The sequence below is a fragment of the Leptonychotes weddellii genome, chromosome 9 (genome assembly GCF_054177405.1).
Source record: "Leptonychotes weddellii isolate Sample4059 chromosome 9, ASM5417740v2, whole genome shotgun sequence".
Lineage (NCBI taxonomy): Eukaryota > Metazoa > Chordata > Mammalia > Carnivora > Phocidae > Leptonychotes > Leptonychotes weddellii.
Genome location: NC_138377.1, coordinates 99,587,074 through 99,612,079, shown reverse-complemented (window position 1 = coordinate 99,612,079; position 25,006 = coordinate 99,587,074). Strand labels below are relative to the sequence as shown.

General features: G+C 36.9%; 1 protein-coding gene across 1 annotated transcript in view; it reads right to left on the bottom strand.

The window, feature by feature from the left end:
* Positions 1-25,006, bottom strand: part of ARIH1 (ariadne RBR E3 ubiquitin protein ligase 1) — a 124,341-nt gene that overhangs the window by 24,132 nt on the left and 75,203 nt on the right. Inside the window, exons 3-6 of the mRNA XM_031025874.2 lie at positions 24,704-24,848; positions 16,967-17,059; positions 16,423-16,478; positions 1,282-1,348 (exon numbers count right to left, since the gene is read on the bottom strand). Of these exons, the coding sequence (XP_030881734.2) occupies positions 1,282-1,348; positions 16,423-16,478; positions 16,967-17,059; positions 24,704-24,848 (361 nt within the window). The remainder of the gene's footprint in view (positions 1-1,281; positions 1,349-16,422; positions 16,479-16,966; positions 17,060-24,703; positions 24,849-25,006) is intronic.

The window sequence follows — 25,006 nt, the reverse complement described above, 5'->3', positions numbered from 1 at the left end:
TTAGGCGTCTGCCTTCGGCTCAGGTCATGATCCCGGGGTCCTGGGATCAAGCCCCGCATCGGGCTCCCTGCTCGGCGGGAAGCCTGCTTCTCCCTCTCCCACTCCCCCTGCTGTGTTCCTGCTCTCGCTATCTCTCTCTGTCAAATAAATAAATAAAATCTTTAAAAAAAAAAAAAATGTCTTCTAAGAACAAAAGTCAGTTCCTAAAACATGGCAACAATCACATTTTAGTTCTTAAAAAAAAAAAAAGTAAAACGTTTGAGGTATTTTTATTATGAAACAAAACATGGCTCAACTAACACTCTGCACCAGAATTAAAGTTTATTGACCATTTTAAAAATATACTATTCCTAAAATACGCTGTTTTCTAGAAGATCTGACCTTCAGTTTAATCTAATAGACATAAAAATTACTTTGTAGAATTAAAATACCAATATACATTCACGATCTTATACAGAGGCTCACAAACATCTTCTATAAAGAGCCAGATAGTAAAGATTTTTGTTTGTGACAGCCACAATGGCTTCTGTAGCAATTACTCAATTCAGCCACTGTAGCACAAAAGAAGTCATAGAACAAATGGGCATGTTCTAATAAATATTTACAAAAACAGGCAGGTCATAGTTTGCTGACCTCTGTATTTGATAAAAGAAAGGCATTTGATAAAAACAAGTAACTATAGGGGCACCTGGGTGGCTCAGTCAGTTAAGTGTCTGCCTTGCGCTCAGGTCATGATCCCAGAGTGCTGGGATCGAGCTCCGTGTCGGGCTACCTGCTTGGGGGGTTGGGGGCAGCCTGCTTCTCCTTCTCCCCCAGCTTGTGCTCTCCCTCTTACTCTCTCAAATAAGTAAATAAAATCTTTAAAAAAAAAAAAAAATAACTACAGCTCTCTTTATTAACAAAGTTTATTGGTAATGGAAGCTAAAACAAGCAGAAATATAGCAAGGTTAAACTGCCAAGCATTATTAAACATCACATCATTAATAATCAGCTACAATTTTTGCTAGCGATAAAGGAAGAATACTGAAAAAATAATTTTATCACCAAAGTTCTAGATCTATGAACAGACATCTACTTACTGGTTTGTCACATTCCTTTGAGAATAAAGGTATTTGGTATATACCTCATGAATAAAGTCCATAATCCAAGCTTATGGTCATAATCCAAGACCTTCAGGTCTTTCTTACTATCAAAAGTATTTCGTATAAGAAAAACTAATTATATCTATTAATAAACAATTCCTCTTATTAAAAAAGGGAAAACTTAAGAGAAATCACTTACCTCTACAAAGCTATTTGTTATTAAATGCTGATACTTTAATTTAACTTTTGAATCTGTGATCAGGCGCCTGAGAGCAAGAATAAAAGTAGTTTATTAGGAAGTTCTCAGCCAAGAGTATTTTTCCACATTTATAAAATAAAATTTCAATGTGGTGGCTCTAAAAACTGCCCTAAATTGAAAATACTTAAATGTATATATAACTATCAACAAATATAACTATAGAAATCAAGACAACAATTTCAAAGTTTCTATAGTTTTATTTTGGTAGAAACCCCATCCCCAAGTTTCTTATACACAAAATTTTCCATTTTTACCCAGTTCATTATTACAGTCTAATGACTTATTAACTATTGTGGAGTTTAGGCTCCTTTCAGTGTCTTCTTACTTGCCTAAGACAGCAATTTGCAGCCAACTTCCCTAAGATGCTCTCCCAAAAACCAGTGTGTGAAATCAGAGATACTGACAAGAATGTCAAGATCCACGTTTTGCTATACATAAATTTGAGGGCCTTCTTCTGAGATCTGTTGGTAATTTACCAGAAATGTTTACTGACTGCAACCTGGCTTCCCTTGTCCACCTAGAACATTCTATATATTCATAGCAATTTCTAGAACTCATAGGAATCCATGAAAGTAAAGAATCCTGAAGCTTAAGTTTTATTAGTCTTAATGGTAAACACTCCTGTTGAGTGTTTAAAGAAAATGGTGTTAAAGCAGAAAAAGAGTTAACAGCTAACAAAACCTGTAAAAACTATCTAAAGTGAAAACAGCAGACAGTAACGTTTTGTATAATCTAGCCCCATCGACTTCTTGAGCTTCTTATTGCACTGCTTGCCTTCCACAAGACCCCATCCTGTTCTGTGCTACTTTCAGTGTACTCCTGTCACGTTTGTATGCTTTCAAAATAGTGGGTATCATCCTTCCTCAGAGGCTTTTGCATAGGGCTACCTCTCTTGAAAAAGAAAGAGAAGAATATCATGGTGGGCTCAGATGGGATAGCATACTGAATACTGGATTCACACTTACTAGCTATGTACTAGGGGTAAGTTCTTTGACCTCTCCATTTTTCAGTTTACTCATCTGTAAAATGGATAGCAGAAATAAGAGTTGTGAACTAGAACAGTGCCTGGCAAATAGTAAACACTCAATAAATATTAGATGCTGCTATATTATTCTTATTTAACTCAGCTAACATATAGTTACCAACTAAAGGAGGCCTTTTCTGACAATTACCCACACCAGTTCCTGCTCAGTTCTCATGGCATCTTATACATCTCCCTGTTAGAAAAATCTGTCATAATTTTTTTTTTATTTTTAAAGATTTTTTAAAAATTTTATTTATTTGACAGAGAGAGACACAGTGAGAGAGGGAACACAAGCAGGGGGAGTGGGAGAGGGAGAAGCAGGCTCCCTGCTAAGCAGGGAGCCTGATGCAGGGCTTGATCCCAGGACCCTGGGATCATGACCTGAGCCGAAGGCAGACGCTTAATGGCTGAGCCACCCAGGTGCCCCTGTCATAATTTTAAAGTTATCTGTGTAGAGCTGGAACAAACAATCCTAAAATCTGTATGGAACCAGAAAAGACCCTGAATAGCCAAAGAAATGTTGAAAAAGAAAACCAAAGCTGGAGGCATCACAATTTCAGACTTCAAGCTGTATTATAAAGCTGCAGTGATCAAGACAGTACGGTACTGGCACAAAAACAGACACATAGATCAATGGAACAGAACAGAGGACCCAGAAATGGACCCTCAACTCTATGGCCAACTAATCTTTAACAAAGCAGGAAAGAATATCCAACAGAAAAAAGAGTCTCTTTAACATATGATGTTGGGAAAACTGGACAGCCACATGTAGAAGAATGAAACTGGACCACTTTCTTACACTATACACAAAAATAAACTCAAAATGGATGAAGGACCTAAATGTGAGACAGGAATCCATCAAAATCCTAGAGGAGAACACAGACAGCAATCTCTTTGACCTTGGCCACAGCAACTTCTTGCTAGACAAGTCTCCAAAGGCAAGGGAAGAAAAAGCAAAAATGAACTACTGGGGACTTCATCAGGATAAAAAGCTTTTGCACAGTAAAGGAAACAGTTGACAAGACTAAAAGGCAACCGACAGAATGGGAGAAAATATTTGCAAATGTCTTATCAGATAAAGGGCTGGTATCTAAAACTATAAAGAACTTATCAAACTCAACACCCCCAAAAAACAAAATCCAGTCAAGAAATGGACAGAAGACATGAGCAGATATTTCTCTAAAGAAGACATACAAATGGCTAACAGACACATGAAAAAATGCTAAACATCACTGAGCATCAGGGAAATACAAATCAAAACCACAATGAGATACCAGCTCACACCGGTAAGAATGGCTAAAATTAACCAGTCAGGAAAGGACAGATGTTGGTGAGGATGTGGAGAAGGGGGAACCCTCTTACACTATTGGTGGGAATGCAAACTGGTGCAGCTACTCTGGAAAAAAGTATAGAAGTTTCTCAAAAAGTTAGAAACAGCCCCACATTGGGCTCCCTGCTCAGCGGGGAGTTGGCTTCTCCCTCTCCCACGCACCCTGCTTGTGCTCCCTCTCTCTCTGTGTCAAATAAATAAATAAAATCTTAAAAAAAGAAAAAGTTAAAAATAGAACTACCCTACCACCCAGCAATTGCACTACTAGTTATTTACCCAAAGGACACAAACGTTGTGATCCAAAGGGGCACCTGCACCCCAATGTTTATAGCAGCAATGTCCACAATAGCCAAACTATGGAAACAGCCCAGATGTCCATCGATAGTTGAATGGATAAAGATGTGTTATGTGTACGTGTGCGTATACACATACACACACACACAATGGAATACTACCCAGCCATCAAAAAAAAAAAAAAAAAAAGAAATCTTGCCATTTGCAATGACATGGATGGAACTAGAGAGTATTATGCTAAGTGAAACTAGTCAGAGAAAGACAAATACCATATGATTTCACCCATATGTGGAATTTAAGAAACAAAACAGATGAATATACAGGAAGGGAAGGAAAAATAAGATGAAAACAGAGAAGGAAGCAAACCATAAGAGACTCTTAACTATAGGAAACAAACAGGGCTGCTGGAGGGGAGCTGGATGATGGGCATTAAGGAGGACATGTGATGTAATGAGCACTAGGTGTTCTTTTTTTTTTTAAAGTGAATAAGGCAAATTTTATTTTATTTTTTTTTGAAGATTTTTTATTTATTTATTTGAGAGACAGAGAATGAGAGAGATCACATGAGAGGGGTTAGGGTCAGAGGGAGAAGCAGACTCCCTGCCGAGCAGGGAGCCCGATGCGGGACTCGACCCAGGGACTCCAGGATCATGACCTGAGTCGAAGGCAGTCACTTAACCAACTGAGCCACCCAGGCGCCCGAGCACTAGGTGTTTTATGCAACTGATGAATCACTAAATTCTACCCCTGAAACTAATAAGAGTATATTATTAATAATATATAATATAAATTATATTAATAAAATATAATTAATGTTACCTAAATTAAATTTAAATAAAAAATTTTTCAAGATTTTTATTTGTGTGAGAGAGAGAGAAAATGAGTGGCGGGGGAGGGGCAGAGAGGGAGAAGGAGAAGCAGACTCCCCAACTGAGCAGGGAGCCCAATGTGGGGCTTGATCCCAGGACCCTGGGATCACAACCTGAGCTGAAGGCAGATGCCCAACGGACTAAGCCACCCAGGCGCCCCTAAATAAAAATAAAATTTTTAAATCATTTGTTTAATATCTGCCTTCATGCTCCCTCATCCCCAAACAATAAGCTCCATGAAAGGATCCCTCGTATCTAACACATTGCTTGGCCTGTAGAAATATTTTTTAAATGAGTAAAACCTCCACATGTCAGGGATGCTGGAACTGAGGTCTAAAAATAATTAGTGTATTTGGTGATTCCTCAGGGGGTGCCTGGGCAGCTCAATCTGTTGAACTTCTGACTCGATTTCGGCTTGGGTCATGATCCTAGGGTTGTGGGATCAAGCTCCACACTCAGCGGGAAGTCTGCTGGAGGTTTTCTCTTGCCCTCTGCACTATCGCCCACCCCTGTGCACTCACTAGAGTGCACTTTCTCTCTCTAAAATAAATATATCTTTTTTTTTTAAAGGTTAAACACAGAATTACCATACGACCCAGCAATTCTACTCCTAGGTACATATATCCAAGAGAATTAAAAACAGGTGTTCAAATAAAAAACTTGCACATAAATGTTCAAATAAAAACACAAATTTTTCACAAAAAATGGAAATAACCTAAATGTCCAAGAACTAATGAATGAAGAAACAAAATATGGAATATCCATAGAATGGAATATTATTTATCCATAGAAAGGAATAAAGTACCGACACATGGTACAACATGGATGAATCTTGAAAACATTATATTAAGTGTAAGAAGCCAGGCACAAAAGATCACATGCTGTATGACATTTAAATGAAATGTCCAGAATAAGCAAATCCGTACAGACAGAAAACATATGTGACTGTCAGGGTCTAGGGGAAGGAGGGAATGAGAAATGACTGTTTAATGAATATGGGAATTCTTCTAGGGGTGATGACAATGTTCTGGAATTAAGACAGTGGTGATGGCTGTACCACCTTATGAAAAGCCACTAAACTGTATAGTTTTAAATAGTTAAAATGGTAAATATTACCTTATGTTAAATTTACATCAAAAAATAAAAAAATAAGAATGAGACCCAAAGTCGATGCCCTCATTTCCCATTTTTTATTTCTATTACTCATAATGCTTCTCCGATGTGACAAAAGCCAATGATTTTTTTTTTTTTTTAAAGATTTTATTTATTTGACAGAGAGAGATACAGCGAGAGAGGGAACACAAGCAGCGGGAATGGGAGAGGGAGAAGCAGGCTTCCCGCGGAGCAGGGAGTCCGATGCTCCCTGGGATCATGACCTGAGCCGAAGGCAGACACTTAACAACTGAGCCACCCAGGCGCCCCAAGCCAATGATTTCTTATAACTCATCTAGACTAGCTGGTGAGAACAAAGGTTAGCCATAGGTACTAGACCAAGGTTATTAGGTCTCAGTTATTAGGTCACAGTTTATCTTGTGAGAGAGAAGAGTAAGAAAGTGATCTCTTACCCTTGAGAATAAGTACTCTCAAGACGACAAGTGTTATCCTGGCTATTGATAAACTACTTCTCTTGACAAAGACCTGTTGCCATCACTTATATCAAAAATAGTTATTACACCAACTCTCATAGTAGAAGGCAGCTCTTTATGAAGGTAAACATAAGAACTTCTACTGATAGTCTACTATACATTATGGGCACAGTGTCAGATGCATTTAAGTACCCTTGAGTTTTGGGATAATTCTGTCTTTACAAATGAGATAACTGAAGAGTTATGATTTGAAACCAGGTGACTTTAAACACAAGGATTTCTTTTAGTATACAAAGTAGTAAACCACATCTTATGCTGATTTAGCACCCTGAGTAAATCAATAATAATATGTTTCAATTTAGGACTAATGGTAAAATATTTTTCTGTAAAAAGGGTTTTTTTTTTTTCCCTGACAGACCAATTATAGACAAGTATAAATAAGGAAATAAAAATCATCCGCAACTCTATCACTCAAGAGAAATAACCACTTAACATTTTTATAACCTGGACCTTTTCCTCTTTTTGGGGGGTAAATGTAGGATATATAATTTTATTTTATTTAAAAAATATATTTATTTTCATTTATTTGAGAGAGAGTCCTAAGCGGACTCTGTGCTGATTGTAGAGCCTCATGCAGGGCTCAATTTCACAACCCCGAGATCATGACCTGAGCTGAAACCAAGAGTCAGATCTTAACCGACTGTGCTACCCAGGAACGCCGGATATATAATTTTAAATAGAGAATGTACTACATATAATTTTTTTTTAAGATTTTATTTATTTATTTGACAGAGACACAGCGAGAGAGGCTCAAGCAGGAGGAGTGGGAGAGGGAGAAGCAGACTTCCCACTGAGCAAGGAGCCCGATGTAGGGCTCGATCCCAGGAACGTGGGATCATGACCTGAGCCGAAGGCAGACGCTTAACGACTGAGCCACCCAGGTGCCCCTGTGCTACATATAATTTTATATCTTAGCTTCATCACTAAGATTATAGGCATTTTCCAATGCATTAAAATAATCCACACATCTTTTTTAAGATTTTTTTTTATTTGAGAGAGAGAGTACAAGCAGGGGGAGCGGCAGGCAGAGGGAGAGGGAGAAGCAGGCTCCCTGCTTAGCAGGGAGCCCAATGTGGGGCTCATTCCCAGGACCCTGGGATCATGACCTGAGCCGAAGGCAGATGCTTAACTGTCTGAGCCACACAGGCGCCCCCATAAATCTTTTTTTATTTTATTTTTAAGATCTTATTTATTTGACAGAGAGAGACACAGCAAGGGAACACAAGCAAGGGGAGTGGGAGAGGGCGAAGCAGGCCTCCTGCCGAGCAGGGAGCCTGATGCGGAGCTTGATCCCAGGACCCCGGGATCATGACCCGAGCCGAGGGCAGGCAGACGCTTAACTGACTCCACCCAGGCGCCCACACAAATCTTTTTTTTTAAATAAACTTGAAATAAGGTACCCCCCTCACATCCAAACCTTTTTTTTTTTTTTTAAGATTTTATTTATTTATTTGACAGAGAGAGACACAGCGAAGAGAGGGAACACAAGCAGGGGAGTGGGAGAGGGAGAAGCAGGCTCCCCGTGGAGCAGGGAGCCCGATGTGAGGCTCGATCCCAGGACCCTGAGATCATGACCTGAGCCAAAGGCAGTCGCTTAACCGACTGAGCCACCCAGGCGCCCCTCCAAACCTTTTTTTTTTTTTTAAAGATTTTATTTATTTTATTTGACAGAGAGAATGAGAGAGAGAGCACATGAGAGGGGGGAGGGTCAGAGGGAGAAGCAGACTCCCTGCCGAGCAGGGAGCCCGATGCGGGACTCAATCGAGGGACTCCAGGATCATGACCTGAGCCGAAGGCAGTCGCTTAACCAACTGAGCCACCCAGGCGCCCCCCTCCAAACCTTTTTTTAATGGCTATGTTACATTCAACATCTTTATAATAATCTGCTCAATTTCTGCTCATTAAAAATGAATATAACATTCACTGTCATCTCTGGCTCATCTCTTCCTCTTATACTCCATTCTCTAATTCTGACTTTACCCTGAAAATAAATTCAAAATCCAACCATTTCTTACTACCTCCTCTGTCACCATCCTGGATCAAATTGCCATCATCTCTCACCCAGACTGCTGTTAAGAGTCGCCCAACCTCCCCGCTCCTACTTAGTCTCTTTCTAATGCCAGCAGTCAGAGCAACTCTCTATAACCATGTCACTCTTCTGCTCAGAATCTTCTCATGGCTCTATCTCAGAAAAAGCCAAAGATCTTATATAATGGCGTATAAGGCCCTACACAATCAGCTTCATGCACCCCTCCCACACACTTCTCTGCCTCCCTTCAATATATTAAGTTTACATTTATAGTTCAAAAATATTTTCAAAACTTTAGATAATCATCATCAGTAACTTACTCTATATACTTTGCCTTGCGGACTACTGAATTTTGACAAATTATTTATTTTGCATTTCAATGAGACTAGGACATTATTTCAGTATGAACTTGAGCTCTGATCCCTTAAGCCAAGTATTTTAAAACAGACAGTGTTCTATAGCTTTTGTACTAAATTTCCTACTTTAGAATACTAAAGTAGTGCTCTTCTGTTTCACTGTGGAGAAATAATGGGAGGCATTCAATTTATTCCACTATGAGACATACAACTCTAATGTCACATGTTACCAAAGCATTTTCCATAAAGTCTCAGTGGACTACCTTAAAAATAGATACAATCTTGGGGCACCTGGGTGGCTCAGTTGGTTAAGCATCTGAACTCCTGATTTCAGCTCAGGTCATGATCTCAGAGCTGTAAGATGGAGCCCTGCTTCGGGCTCTGCACTGGGGATGGAGCCTGCTTGGGATTCTCTCTTTTTCTCCCTCTCCCTTTGCCCCTCTCCTGCACCCCCCTTTTACCCCTACAGCCTTGGAGTAAAAAAAGATCTGAGTAGCAATAATCATAAATGGGGAAAAATGATGAGTTAGATGCCATTAAAATGCAAACTTTTGTTTATCAAAAATGATTAAGAGAGAGAAAAGGGAAGCTACACATAAGGGAATTTAGTTGTAATATATATCTAACAAAAAACTATCAGAATATTTAAAGAATTCTTATAAAGCAACAAAGTAACAAAATTTTAAGTGATCTGAATGGGCACTTCATAAAAAAAGATATCCAAGAGGCTAATGGAAAGGTGTCTGACATCATTACCCACCAGGAAATTAAAAGTTAAAACCCTAAGGAGATTTCCTTACATACCCACCAGAATGGATAAAATTAGTGATTATAAATATGGGCAAGGAGTAAAGCAGTCACACACAACTATTTTGGAAAACCACTTGGCAGTATCTTTTGAAGCTAAAACCTCACTCCTGAGTATATACTCAAAAGAAGTCAGTGCATGTTTATCAAAAGACACATATAAAATATTCTTTGTAGCTTTCTCATAGTAGTCAAAACCAAGCAAACCAAAAAACTCCCAATGTCTTCTCTCAGGAGAATGAAATACGTTAGTCATAACGAAAAAAACCCAAACAAACCTGAAAACATAGATATATTTAATACATGCACATATCTCAAAGACATTAATTACGTTAACTGAAGCAGATACACACTCACAAGAAGAATACATGCTACATGATCCCATATAAATGAGGCTCAAGAACAGGCAAAACTAACTGATGGTGACAGAAATCATGACAGGGAACAAGGGTGAGATGGATCCCGTCTTAAGGCGCCTAAGGATGAACATTCTGGGTACTGGAAAAGTTCTTGATCTGGGTGGTTAGTAAAACAAACATACTTTTAAGGTTAATGTGCTTTACATACTTTAGTCACTATATTTAAAAACTTAATAAAAAGTAAAATAAAAATCAACATACAGCAAACTGAGCCTATTGTACTTAAGAATAAGGATCTTCCCCTGTAAAAGATGAGATGCTTACAGTACTGAGATTAACACATATCAAAATTTAGTCTGTCTCTTGCCTCAGATGGCACAAACTGTATGACTTCAGCTTCATAACTGTATTTGTAACCTTTAAGATACTGTTAGAATAAAAACCATATGATTAAGATGTTAGGAATATTCTTCTTGGAGCAGCACTGACTTAGAAGACTACATTTACTTCTTTCTGGATCCACTCAACTACTTGATGTAATATTTATGTAGTTATATTACAAAAGTACTGGTTTACAATTTTGTGAATAAACTTATTGACAGAACATGAAAGAATCTGTTCCAGAACAGGAAAAAACAACTATAAAGTTGGCAACATAAAGTAATTATATATCTAATAGAAACTAGGAGGTGAAAGAGATAAAAGTGAATGACAACAAAGAGGTATCAATCTCTCCACCTTCCACAGTAAGGAGTTAAGATATACTGCTTACAGTTGATGGAACAGAAAATAACCATTAAATAGCATTTAAGTTATATTATCTAATTTAAAACAATTTATTTTTGCATATATGTAATATCCATTCTGTACGGCATTTAGAAGAGAATTTAAAACCAAATGTAGTAACAATGGCTATAAGAGTGCTACTTGCATTCCACTTTGAGAAGAGTCATTTCAGGAATGAATGTGACATCTATTTTGTATTGAATGCAGAGAAGTGTTTAAAGTCATATGTAATAAAGATGGATAAAAGAGTGCTTATAAAAAATTTAAAAATTAAATACATAAAAAATAGAACATTTTTCATATACCATGACCCTAAGATCATTTTTTAAAACTCTTATGTATCATTAAAGCTCAAAGTAAAAGCATTTGCTTTAATTTTGCTAGAAGTGAGCAACAAGTTCCTGTCATCATTTCTGTTTTAAAACCTCCATATATGAAAATAAATCATAAAATTTTTTAGCAACATCTCATAGGATGTTGAATTAGAACACCACAATTCCAGATGTGTTAGCACTATCAATGATTAGTCAAGTGAGACTAAATAATATTACTTGAAGGTATTTAAAGACTTAATAGATACAAGTTTACCTTTTCCATCCCTAAGATTAATAGAGAAACTATACATAGAAAAGAAATTTAGGCCCTAAAACAACTGTATTAAAAAAATAACCAAGTGCTAAGATGAATAAAAATAGATGAATATTTATTTGGTCTCAAGTGATAAATAATTTAGAGAAATGATTTTCATTAGTCCATGAAAACATCAAGGACAAATCTTAGGACAAAGAAAAATTCTCAAAGTATCCAGTTACCCTCCTGACTGTGAAAGCATAACATTGTGTAGGGGAGACCCACTTAACCAAAGAGCCTTAATGGTATAGCACAAATCCATCACTAATGTATAAAATGATGATATATGCTTATAAAAACAAGAGAGAATAATATATTTCCAATTACTTATTCAAGGATACATGCGTATTACATATCCATTGCTAAGGAATAAAAAAATGAATCTACGACATAACTTAGGCACTTATGATCACACATCTTGAATGGAAATAGGCATTTAGTGAACATAAATGGGGGCCTAGAGTCATACAGCTTATGGTCTAAGAAAGAATACAGACATGAATTACAATTACAATTGTAGGCAATTACAAAAATGTATAGTAAGGGAATATGGGCGAGTTAAGGAGCACATAGGATATATATCTGCCCAAACCAATATGCAAATCTAAACTAAGACCTGAAGAATGACTAAGAGGATGAGTAAGTTAACAGAACTGAAGAACAAAATAGGAAGAGAGTATTGCAAATAAGTCAAGAGACCTTAGAGAAAAAGTAAACAAAGTCAAACCAAACCAAATGCAAATAAAATGCACAGTACTTTCAAGAAGCCAAGTTTCACACTGCTAGAAAAGAGAATGTGAGAAAAGTTGAGATGAAGCTGCACAGGTAAGCAATATAGAATGGAAATGAAGAACTGAAAGGTGATGAAACAATTTAAGGGAATCACTTAGGAACCAGTCATAGATTGCCAGCTAAGAGAATATGACAGCCTGGATCAGGTTAATGGCAGTAGGAACAGAGGGAAATGGATGGACTTAAGACTAATTAGGATGTGGAAATGATAGAATGTGGTATAAGGATCACTCTGGGAGAAAAATGAATCAGGGATATCATCAGGCTTCTAATTTAGGCAAGTCTTTAACACCTTGTGGTTACCATCTCTTGATACTGAGCAGCCGGAAGAATGAGTTTGGTGGTGGTGGTAGGAGAACTGGTCAAGGCAAAGCCTGAGGAATATACATATGAAGATGCCTGATAGGCAGTGGCATATGTGGGTTCCAAGCTCAGAAGAGAGAGTTGACCTGGACATACAAATCTGGGCCCAATGTATGATTAAGAAGAGTGTATAAAGTGAGAAGAAACCTAGAACCCCAAACAGCAATATTTTAGGAAGAGGCAGAAAAAGATGATTTGGCAAAGTCAACTGGAGTAGATCTGAAATAGGCCTAGGGAGGTGGCCTTGGGTGTTGGTATCTGTGTAAAGGGAATTTTACTGGAAATGAATACATTAGGAAAATGAAAGGCTATGGCAGCAGTTCTCAAACTCAAGCATACATCAGAACAACACTAGGAGAGCTTGTTCAGATTGCTGGACACCATCCCCAGAGTTTCTGATTCAGTAAGTCTGGATCTGGGCCTGAGAATGTGCATTTTTAACAAGTTCCTAGGTAATGCTGATGCTCCTTGTTGAGGGATTACATTCTGAAAACCACAGGGTTAGGGTAAAGAATAACAGACTATACATATGGACACTGAAATCACACTGGATAACAGCAAAGCTTGGGAGAAAGAGAGTGAGGTGTTAACGCTATAATTAAGTGGGAGCGACCCAAGAAGTCAAGCGAATAAAAGCAGAAAGGACTACAGCATAGCTGGATAACTTAAGACGCAAGGATATACATGGATTTTAAACTGAAGTCGAGAAACTAAGGGCTTAGGACAATGACTTTGCCTCCTGACCATAAGGTGTATCAGGGAAAAAGCCAGCTTCAACTTGAGAAGGTTATAGGAGAATGTGTGTTCAGGAAAGAATCTGGTTTCAGGTTCAAGTCAAGTTCCAAATGAGTTGAATTCAAATTAAAACAAACTATTTTTTAATCTATCAAATTTAAAAATTAAAAATGGTAACACCATGACTGTGAAGGAGTCTATTTCTTTCATACTAAGAAAAAAACTGTTAGGCATATTCAATTATTTATTTATAAGAAAGAAAGTGGAAGATATATACCAACAGTATACAATGATATAAAGTGAAAAATAAAAATTCCTCTTCCTAATCCTCAAGCCCTAGCTGATATCACCCTTGAAATGCTCTTATAAGTATTCTCCAAATTTTCTGTGCATGTGCCAGGCTATGTGCCAGGCTGCATATCTAAAGAGCGCAAGAAACCCCAGAGGATACACACAAAGAGAACCACATCTAGATATATCACAGTTAAACTGTCTTAAACTAAAGACATAGCAAATCTTAAAAAGTAGCAAATAGGGAACAATGAGATTAACTGCTGACTTTTCAGAAACAATGAATGCATGAAGACAGTAGAATGACATATTCAAAGTGATGCTAATGCATGAAAGGCCAAAGAGCACATAAATTTGTAGAAATTGTCAAACTGCATTACAAAAAGGTTGCAACAGTTTATATTCTCTACTGTACTATATTCTCACATTACGTTTTACCGAACTGTTTAATCCTTACTAATCCAAAATGCAAACAAAAAACACAACTTTTTAAAATTGGAGTATCAAATTCTGATTTACATTTACATAGTTTACATAATGTTTATTAGCATTCAAACTTTTCTTTTCTTTTTTAAGATTTTACTTATTTGTGAGAGAGAGAGAGAGAGAGAGAGAGGTGGGCACACGCACAAGAGCAGCAGAGGGAGAGGGAGAAGCAGACTCCTTGCTGAGCAAGAAGCAGGATGCGGAACTCAATCCCAGGACCCTGGGATCATAACCTGAGCCGAAGGCAGCTGCTTAACCGACTGAGCCACCCAGGCGCCCTTCAAACTTCTTTCATCGTGAACTGCTTTCCATAGGATTATCTTCTTCTTGATTTGTAAGAGCCCTTATGATATTAGCCACATTCATTTTATGTGTTGAAAATATTTACTCCATTCCCCGCAAAAAAAATTTCATTCATTTTCATAAATTCATAGCCGCATCTCCCTAATCCAAATGCCTCCCCACTCTAAACTATCCTCCACTATACCAAAGTTGTATTTTTTTTTTAAAGCTTATTTATTTTTAGTAATCTGTATACCAAACATGGGGCTTGACCCCATCAAGAGTCACATGCTCTTCTGACTAAGCCAGTCAGGTGTCCCCGACCCCAGCCAAATACATTGTATTTCTTAAAATATAAATCTTATTTTAACAGTCTTAAACCTTCTATGATGAAACTCAAACTGTCAAGGTCCTTTTATCCTCATCTCTAATATCCTGCTACACTCTACTCTAGCCACCACAGAATACTTAATAGAGAAAAGCTCATGAAATATTTAAAAAATATTGGTATTCTTTAAGCAGTGTTACCCTCCACTCCCTCGATCCAAATTTTTACCCCATTTATATTACTCCTTAGACTCTTCAGGTGGAGGGGCACCTTGGTGGCTCAGTCGGTTAAGCATCTGCCTTTGGCTCAGGTCATGATCCTGGAGTCCCGGGATGGAGCCTGGAGTCCTGGGATAGAGCCCGATGCATTGGGCTCCCCAATCAGTGGGGAGTCTGCCTCTCCCTCTCCCTCTGCTCCTTTTCTCTCTCTTGCTCACTCTCAACTAGCTAAATAAAATCTTAAAAAAAAAAAAACTCTTCAGGTGGAATAATCTGCTTCTTTCTAACTGTACTTTATACATGCCTCTATATATAAAGTTTAAACTCTGCATTTTAGTATTATGAACCCCTTGGGAGAAGGAAATCTATCTTATGCTTCCAAGTAAGTGTTTGCGTAATGGATAAAAGGATGCAGTGACCTGTGCTGATGAAATGTACTGATGAAACTGATGTACTGATGAAAGAACACAAGGAATCAAAGTATCAAGGGATAAGATATAGACAACTGGAAGAATGGTGGTACTTCAGGATGATACATAACTTATTTCTGCTAGCTTAAAACAATAATGGAAAAAAGGTTCACTGAAAGATAGAAACAGTATTAACATAGAGCTAACAACAAGCAATAATCTGTTTGCAGATGGTTCAGGCCCTCAATCTGTTTATCTTCCTAGGTGAAGTCAATTAGGTAGCCTGAGGCTATGAAACAGCACTGATTCAAGAATTAAACAACCCAGGATATCAACCACAGGTTCAGGACTAAAATCTATGCTTGTTTCTTCAACTTACTTTCTCCCTTCATAAGAGAACCTTTCTCAAGAGCAGTTAGCCAACAACTTCCAGATGTAGTGCCTTTGGGAGCAGTGTTTCAAATGCGGCCCCATTCCCCCTGGGTACCTCCTAGTGAATGACGGAGCCTGGAAGGGAATTATGGCCCAGCCATTTCTGCTTCCTGAGGCATTCGTCTATAGGCAATCTATGGAGTGGAGTTCCCTACAGGGCTGCCAGAGACTTACAGCTGCCCCATAGTCAGAGTCTCTTCCTACTTCCTTGCCTCTTTTAACAGGTGTCATATCTGAATCAAAATGTATCTACTCCTTTCTCTTTAACCTGCACAGATGCTATCCCACAACAATCTCCTTCCCTTTTAACTCTATCTTGGCATCTGCTTCCCACAGGACCTCAACTGACATACCAACATATCCTATTCTCCACTTCCAAGGTTTACTAAAACCTAGCTATCATATATTGCCCAGTATTTTGCCATATGTTTACAAGAATAGTATCTGGACATTTAACTAGTAAGTTAGAAATGAGCTTTTGTACAACGAAGGAATGTAGATTAGAAAGTCTCTTCCAACTAAAAATTCCACCTCCTCTGAGATTTGAGCAAAAATTAATTTGGTTTAACCAACTAACCAATATTCAACATGCATAATCTATCAAAAATACTTACATAACTGTGTTGTCATCCACTAAGATATCACAACCATGAGCAGGACACGAAATAGTCTGAAAAAGATTGAAATTTAAACTATGTCTTCATTCAACAAATATTTACTGAATGCTTACCATCGCCAGGCACTTCAGTAGGTTGCGAATACCTTAACATTTATAGAATCTTAATCGTTCCCTTTCTATTAAAGGAAATGTATGTGTGTGTTTATCACCATAAGGTAACTAGAACTGCTGACCTGAATAATTGGTTTGTCAATATAAAACTTGAAAGGCACAAGCAAGACACCTGACAAAACTGTTCAACAAGTTTAGCCTATATACACATCCTAATGCTGCTGAGAAAACATTACCTGAATTGTATCTTTAACTGGACCGCCACATTGTAAATAGAAAAAAAAGCCTAATTATCTTTTAGTCTTAATACAGAAAAAAGTTCCCCATGCAATTCATAATTGACAATGCTTCACCTGTTTATATTTCTGCAAAGGTCTAAACACTGAAGGAAGTTCAACAAAAACTAAAAATCAAATTGGCATCTTTACCTGTCCCATGCCTTCCTCCATTATTTTGGTAGTTAAATATTCACTCCAGCACTGCATACAAAACTTATGTCCACATTCAAGGCCAGTGAAATACTGCAACAAAAATAATACATGGACTTTTAAAAGACATTATCAGAAAAATCACTATACATAGTGACTCAGTAAGTCTCTTATTAATTAGATCACATTTCTCAAAGTGGCTAAAATGTCTAATTTGACAAGACTAGTTGGGCTCCTAAAATAAACTTCTTGGTGGTGAAACTTAGACATGCAAATACATTTAACATAAAATACCTAATTAGAAATAGAAATCCATCTACAGTAGATACTTGCAATTTTTAGGAAAGGCAGACAAGTTCGTATTAAATATAAGAATATGTTATGTACCAATAAGCATATGAAAAGATGCTAAAAATCCTTACTTATCAGAGAAATGTAAATCAAAACCACAATGAGACAGGACTTCACACTCACTAGGACAGCCATATTCAAAAAGAGAATAACAAGTGTTGGGAAGGATGTGGAGAAATTAGAACCCTCATACACTGCTGGTGGGAATGTGCAATAGTAGAGGTGCTTTGGAAAACACTGGCAGTTTCTCAAACAATCAAACACAGAGTTACTCATGACCCAGCAATTCCGGTCCTAGGTATATACCCAAAAGAAATGAAAACACAGCTCCACACAAAAACTTGTATACGAATATTCACAGCACTATCATCCAAGGTAGCCCCAAAGTGGACACAACCTAAATGTCCATTGACTGAAGAATGGATAAACAAAATGTGGAATATCCATATAAAAGAACAGCATTCAGGCATAAAAAGGACTGAAGTATTGATATATACTATAATGCAGGTAAGCCTTGAAAACATTATGCTAAATGAAAGAAGCCACAAAAGACCACATATTGTTTGATTTCCATGTATATGAAAGGTCCAGAGAATAGGCAAATTCATAAAGTTGATTAGTGGTTGCCTCGGATTGAGTGGCTTGTGGGGTAAGGGTCCGTAGCGACTCTAAGAGGAGACGAGGTTTCTTTTTGGGGTTATGAAAATGTTCTAAAATTTACTGTGGTAGTGACTGTACAACTCTGTGACTATACTAAAAACCACTTTAAATAAGTGAACTGTATCATATGTGAATTATATCTCAAAGCTGTATTAAAAAATGTCACACACACACACAAAATATCACACAAATATAGACTTCTGAGTTGCACAGAATGTAGCTTACCTAATCAATAAAATCTTATGGAAACCAAAAGATTTATTCAGATAGCTAAGAATAATAGTAACATTTGTTCTAATCTTGTATTACTTACATGATTTGACATACTACTAATTTGATGGATAGTTAAATGAAGTATATTATATCCTATAATATACAAATAATGGTCACCAGTTTCAACTAAGAATATTTTACAATATTTACTCTAAATTATTATTATTATTATTTTTTATTTATTTGAGAGAGAGAAAGAGAGAGAGCACATGAGAGGGGGGAGGGTCAGAGGGAGAAGCAGACCCCCTGCTGAGCAAGGAGCCCGATATGGGACTCGATCCCGGGACTCCAGGATCATGATCTGAGCCGAAGGCAGTCGCTTAACCAACTGAGCCACCCAGGCGCCCTAAATTATTTTTAAATGAATAGGTAATACAGGCTCATGGTTAAAAACAATTCTTTAATAGTATGAGTTTATGTTGAAAAATAAGTCTCCCATTTTTTAACTTTATTTTTTTTTTTAAAGATTTTATTTGACAGAGAGAGTGAGCGAGAGCACAAGCAGTGGGAACAGCAGAGGGAGAGGGATAAGCAGGTTCCCCATGGAGCAGGGAGCTTGATGCAGGGCTTGATCCCAGGACCCTGGGATCGTAACCTGAGCCAAAGGCAGACACTTAACCAACTGAGCCACCCAGGTGCCCCTGAAAAATAAGTCTCCCTTATCCCCATCCTTGTCCTCTACTTCAGGAAAGTAATCGCTATTTCAGTATCTTACATATTCTGCCAGACACGTTCTAACATACACAGGTACACACAGCAAGAGTAGCACACACTCTCATCTTGGTTAATTATTATTTAATAGATTTCTCACGTGGTTCTACATTAGTACACAGGGGTCCACCCCTTTATACAGTCTGTGTGAAGGTACCATAATTTATTTAAATAATCCACCATTAATGGACATTTAGACTTTTTTTTTTTTTCTTCCACTATGCTACTGCACTGGCTATATATACATCATTGTGATCATGCAAATGCATCTTGGGACTAACTCGTATAAGTGACATTATAATATATTTACATTTACATTTTAATAGATTATTACATATACTTTACTTTTACATTTACACTTTAATAGAATTATCAAGCTTCATTCAAAGAGGTTGTAGCAGCTTATACTGTTCAAGAGAACCTGGTTTCCCAACAACCCTGTCAACATAGTATATTATCAAAACTCCTTGATCTTTGCCAATCTAACAGGTGAAAATGAAGTAACTTCATTAGTTTTGATTTTAATTTATTTTATGAGTGAAGTTTAAACATCTGAAAGAAGATTTAAGACTATGTATTTCTTTTTCTGTGCACTCTCTTCACCTACTTTGCCCATTTTCCACTGGGTTTATATTTTTCCTTAGTGATTTAGTGGGGATTGTTACCTATTTAGAAAACTGGCCATTTATAAGCATAGAAAATATTTTGTTTTAAATCTGAATGCTCACATTTTGTTGCCATAAAGAAGCTCTCTACTTGTATGTAGCAAAGTGTATTAGTTTTAAAATTTCCGGCTTCTAAATTAACTTTAATATAAAGAGTTAGGAAGGAATTTAAGATTCTACTCCAGATGGTAACCAAGTTGTTCCAATACCATTTACTGAAATCACCTTATTTGAAATGCACCCTTCTACAATACACCAAATTCCCCTCACACATATTTAACTCTATCTTGTTCCACTGCACTAATTATTCTTGTATTTGGTAGAACTAGTTCCTCCTTACCCCCGTCAATCTAGTCTTCTTTTTCAATATTTTACTATTATTCTCTCTCTCCAAATACTCAAGTCATCTTTTTATCTCCTTTAGTATTTAAAGTTTTCTTCAGAATAGATCTTTCACATTTCTTGCCAAGTTTATTTCTAGCTCTTTTATTCTTTTTGTGGCCCACATTAAGTAGTACTTTTTATTCCATTCCATTTTCTAACTAGCTGTTATCTGAAAAATGCTCATGACATTTCTGATATTGCTTATGACATTCAGATACAAATACTTAGGATACAAAATTCTATACAATAGCACATCAACTATATACAGAATGCCCAGAAGCAGATATGGAAAAAATGTATCAAAGTCCTGAGACTAGTCTTATGGATCAAATGACATGGAAAATATTTACCCAGCTTAAAATGTGGTGCTATTCAGATTGACAAGGATTCTAACTCATTCACAGAACAAGTGAAGGTAAATATTTTGGAAATCAATATTCTCATCCATTAAAAAAAAAAATCTAGGAAACAAAAGAATCAATGCTCACTACTCCCCACTGGTAAAGGAGATCTGGCACTAACTTGTTGTCAGATCACTAATGGAGAGCATCTGATTTTCAAGGCTATGAGAAGGAGCATTCTGTAAAGGACAATAATAGCAGTGTAAAAGATCAATAATTCTAAAATGTTTTATTCATGACTTAAAAATACATATGTATCCTCCTCATGTGCTTTGTTTTGTTTTGGTTTTTTCAAATAAGAATGCTTGAGATTGGGTGCCTGGGTGGCTCAGATGGTTAAGTGTCTGCCTTTGGCTCAGGTCATGATCCCAGGGTCCGGGGCTCAAGCCCCACATCGGGCTCCTGGCTCAGCGGGAAGCCCGCTTCTCTCTCTCCCTCTGCCTTTCCCCCTGCTCATGCTCTCTCTCTCACTCTCTGTATCTCTGTGTCTCAAATGAAAAAATAAAAATTTTTTTTTTTTTAAGATTTTATTTTTATTTATTTGAGAGAGAGAGAACACCTGAGAGGGGATAGGGTCAGAGGACAAAGCAGACTCCCTGCCGAGCAGGAAGCCCGATGCGGGACTCGATCCAGGGACTCCAGGATCATGACCTGAGCTGAAGGCAGTCGCTTAACCAACTGAGCCACCCAGGCGCCCTGAAAAAATAAAATCTTAAAAAAAAAGAATCCTTGAGATTGAGAGACCAGAGGTCACAATGGTTACCAAGTGATCATTTCAAGTAACATCTCCACCTTTGGGAACTTCTGGACCAACGATCATTATAAGAAAAAAACAAAGCTTTTTATTCTTGAAAGGCCTCTTTTTCAATAATTCTTCTAATTAGATAATAATACCAAACAAGATAAATTAGAAAAATAAATCACACACTCATGTCTAAAGAAAAAGCAAAAACTAACCTGTGGTATAAACACATTTATTGTGCTCAAGAGTGGTGTCATTATCGTGGACATATCTGGGTATCACCTTCTGGTTCCATTTCCCTTTCCCTCCTCCTCCTTTCACATACTTGTTCCCTTACTACCTTGTGCTTACCTACTTGGGTCCGTGACTCAAGGGATAGGATTACTTATCAACAAACTTATTCATAAATAAATCTGACACAGAATACACTAAAAATACACAAAATATTACCTAAAACAGAAATTAATGGTCCTTTAAAAAAAGAACTGAAAGAATAAACACTCTTAAAGGGTTCATTTATCCCTGCCATTTTACATACACAGCAACTAATGTCAAACAGCAGTAAGAACATTAAGAAATATCTTTCCTCCATCAGAAGTTGCTCATATAATCTCTAAAATTAAAGCCATTTTGTTTACAAAAACTGAATAATCAGGGCGTCAGTTCCCTCATCCGAAAAATGGAATGGGTTAAAAAGGAATATAGGTTTGGACTTAGATTCCCAGCACAAATATTCAGAGGTGCCCAAGGGGTGAGGGATGGGAGGGTGGATTATCCTCACAATCGTCAAAGTTGCCTTTATGTAACATATCTGATTCTTAGAATATACAAATTATTTACTTCATAAAAATGAGGTATCACAGCCCAACCTATATTCCCGAGTAGAGTGAGGGTGTTAGCCAAGCTAGATCTTATGCTTTAATTCAATACAACATTATTTTAAAGTGAATGACTGTTGCCAGGGCTAAGAAACCCTTGGGGAATTTATGAACTTTAAAAGTGCCCCAAAGTCTCAGGAAATTGTTTTTAAAGAAGAGATCACCCACAATAGTTAACCCCAAAGTGCTAAACTTGTTTGCATGTGGCACTGTATAAAGCTAAAGTTGCTTTCTGGAAGGATAAAGGTACTGAAGATATATACATTAATAAAAGGCTATATCAGTGTTTGAAGAGAGTGATGGAAATTGAAACATGGGAATTGTACAACAGAGGTAAAAAAAAAAATCACTCATCCAATTAAAGCTTTCATGGCGTCTCAGGTGACATTTACTTGCAAAAGTGAAGAGGTTAAAATTATCTTTCTATATTAGTCTAAAAACCATGAGAAAAGAAGTCCTAGTTTTATCACACTATATTTTTTATAACACTTGGCATAGTTTCCATAACTCTTTAACTTACTTTCCAACCCATGTTGCTGTTTGCTTTCTTGTCCTGTCATTTACATAGCCTAACTTCCTTTAAAGAGCAGTTTGTTCATCTTTAGTGCCTCCATTTCCTTTCCCATCTTCAAGTCAATGATTCTTCAGCCCATGCAGTGTGGTTTCTCATCTTACCATACTACTTAAATTAACTTTCCAATAGCATTGGTAAACTTCATGTTGTTAATTCCAAATTCACTTTTCAATTCTTTGAAGTTTTTTGCAATGTTTTTACCATTCTTGGAGGTACAGTCTCTTCCTCTGGCTTCTGTATTGCTTTATTTTCCTGGTTCACCTGACTATCACACTTTTAGAGGTTATTTCACAGGTCAATTTCTGTGGGAAATTCTCCCCGATCTAACACTGGGTTAAGTATCTCTCTCCAATGTGTTCCCACAGTATCATGCCCTATTCAAGTGCTTACTTTTCTTTCTGAATATGTCATTTTACTTATCTACCCAGCTAACCTGTAAATTATCTGAAGCAGGCATTATGCCTTTATTCTCCATTGTGTTTCTAACACTTTAAATAGTGCCTGGTGCACTGAATAAATGAATAAATGAATAGTAGGTTCTCTATCATCAGTTACAAGTGCAAGTAAAATTTACAATGCAAATCTCCAGTCCTGATTTTTAATTCTAATTTGTTAAGACTGTTAGACAATACCAAGGGCACTGAGAAAGTTATAGGGGATATTTGTAAGCAGCTAGCTTCAGTACTCAAATTACATTTAAGATTTAAACGAGGGAGGAGCTGGTTATAATAGAGCAGGAGGAGAAATGCCAGGGAATAAGGAAACCCTGTATAATCTGGGACAATTCCTTGGGTCTCAGTATTACCTCACAGAAACTTTTATGAACTATACAAATGTCACCTGGCAAACAGAATTTGTTAAAGACAGACAATAAAATGGTCAAAACATGAATTTAATTATTTTTAATATTAAGTAACGTTGATTTTTTTTTTTAAATACTCAAGACTGTGATTTAAAGGAGGGAAATTATACAATTCTCAGAATAGTAGAGATTTGAAAGAATATCTTAACTCATTTGAAAGATAAAAATAACTCAGACCCAGTGAGATTTAATAATTACACAAAGCCAAATAGTTCGCATCAGAGCTATAATTAAAACTAGAGAATTTGGAAATTCAACTCAACACTTAACCTACAAAGTTATTTTAACTCATTGTTCTATTTCTCTAAGAGTACTTAATTTTCTTTTAAAACCTCTTTTCTAAGCACTTGGATGTGAGCAAATTAGTTCCCTTCAAATGGGCCTCTACAGAGATACATATACAAACGTCTAAAAAAACAATGAAAAAACTTCAATGTGTCAAAATACTGGTGACAGACTTTGTATATAGTAATTATTAGAAAGAGCTGCTTAACTATTAAAGCAGAGAATATGAATAAGATAGTTAGAATTAAGTTATTTCTTAGATATCTTGAAATATCTTAAAGAGGTGAATTCCAAGTGACTAAATACATTTATGCCACAAATAGTATTTTCTTGTAGTTACTAAAGTAAGGCCTTCACAGGAAGATTATGTTTAAGCCTAAAATTCTTTACTAGACACACCAAAATAAATTGTCTATATTCAGTGGGTTTTAAGGGGGATACTTTCACTCAATTAACTGGTCCCAGTGTCTGCTCCAACTGTTACCACTTGCTGTATTTAAGAAATTCCATCAGAATGGATCTGTATAAGTGAAACTCTTCTGTTATGAAAAATCTTCAAAGCTCCCTAGTAAAATACTATTAAAGACATTTTATTAGTGTTTTGGGTATTTATTTTAAAATGTTAGTTTTAAATCTATCTTATTTTGGATAAAAAATAATTCTACTCACTGCCCACCTATTAAACAATTCTCCCATGATAGTAAAATAAACTCAGAATAGATTTAGGTGTTTAATGACAAGTTGCTGCTTTAAAAAGCAAACAGGGGAGGAAGGTGAATGAACAAGCTCTATTCTTTCTCTTCCTTTCCTTTATCCTTAATATTCTGATAGGTTACTGTTTTACTACAATACAATCCCAGACTCCCAGATCCTCCTCGGTTTAAATAATTTAAGTTGATTTACCCTCTGAAACAGAGAGTTAGTGCTAGCCTTAAACTACCAGATACTCACCGAGTTAGGGTAGTTCAAGTAGCAGATCTGACAAGGCATATCCTGTGCTGATGACCTTGTATTCATCTGGCGTGTTCGAGACTTTTTACTTGGATTAATTACATGACACTCAGCAAAGAGCTTCTCCAGGTTTCCATCAAAGTACCTGCATTATTTAAACAGAAAGGATGAGAGCCCAGCAATAGCACACTGTTAGAGCTCTCCAAAAACCTGATTTTCTATAGGGAACAGCAATGAACTGAATTAAAATAAACCCAGATCATAACCTTTTTGGCTCAGAGGAAAGGAGGTGTATGGCTACAA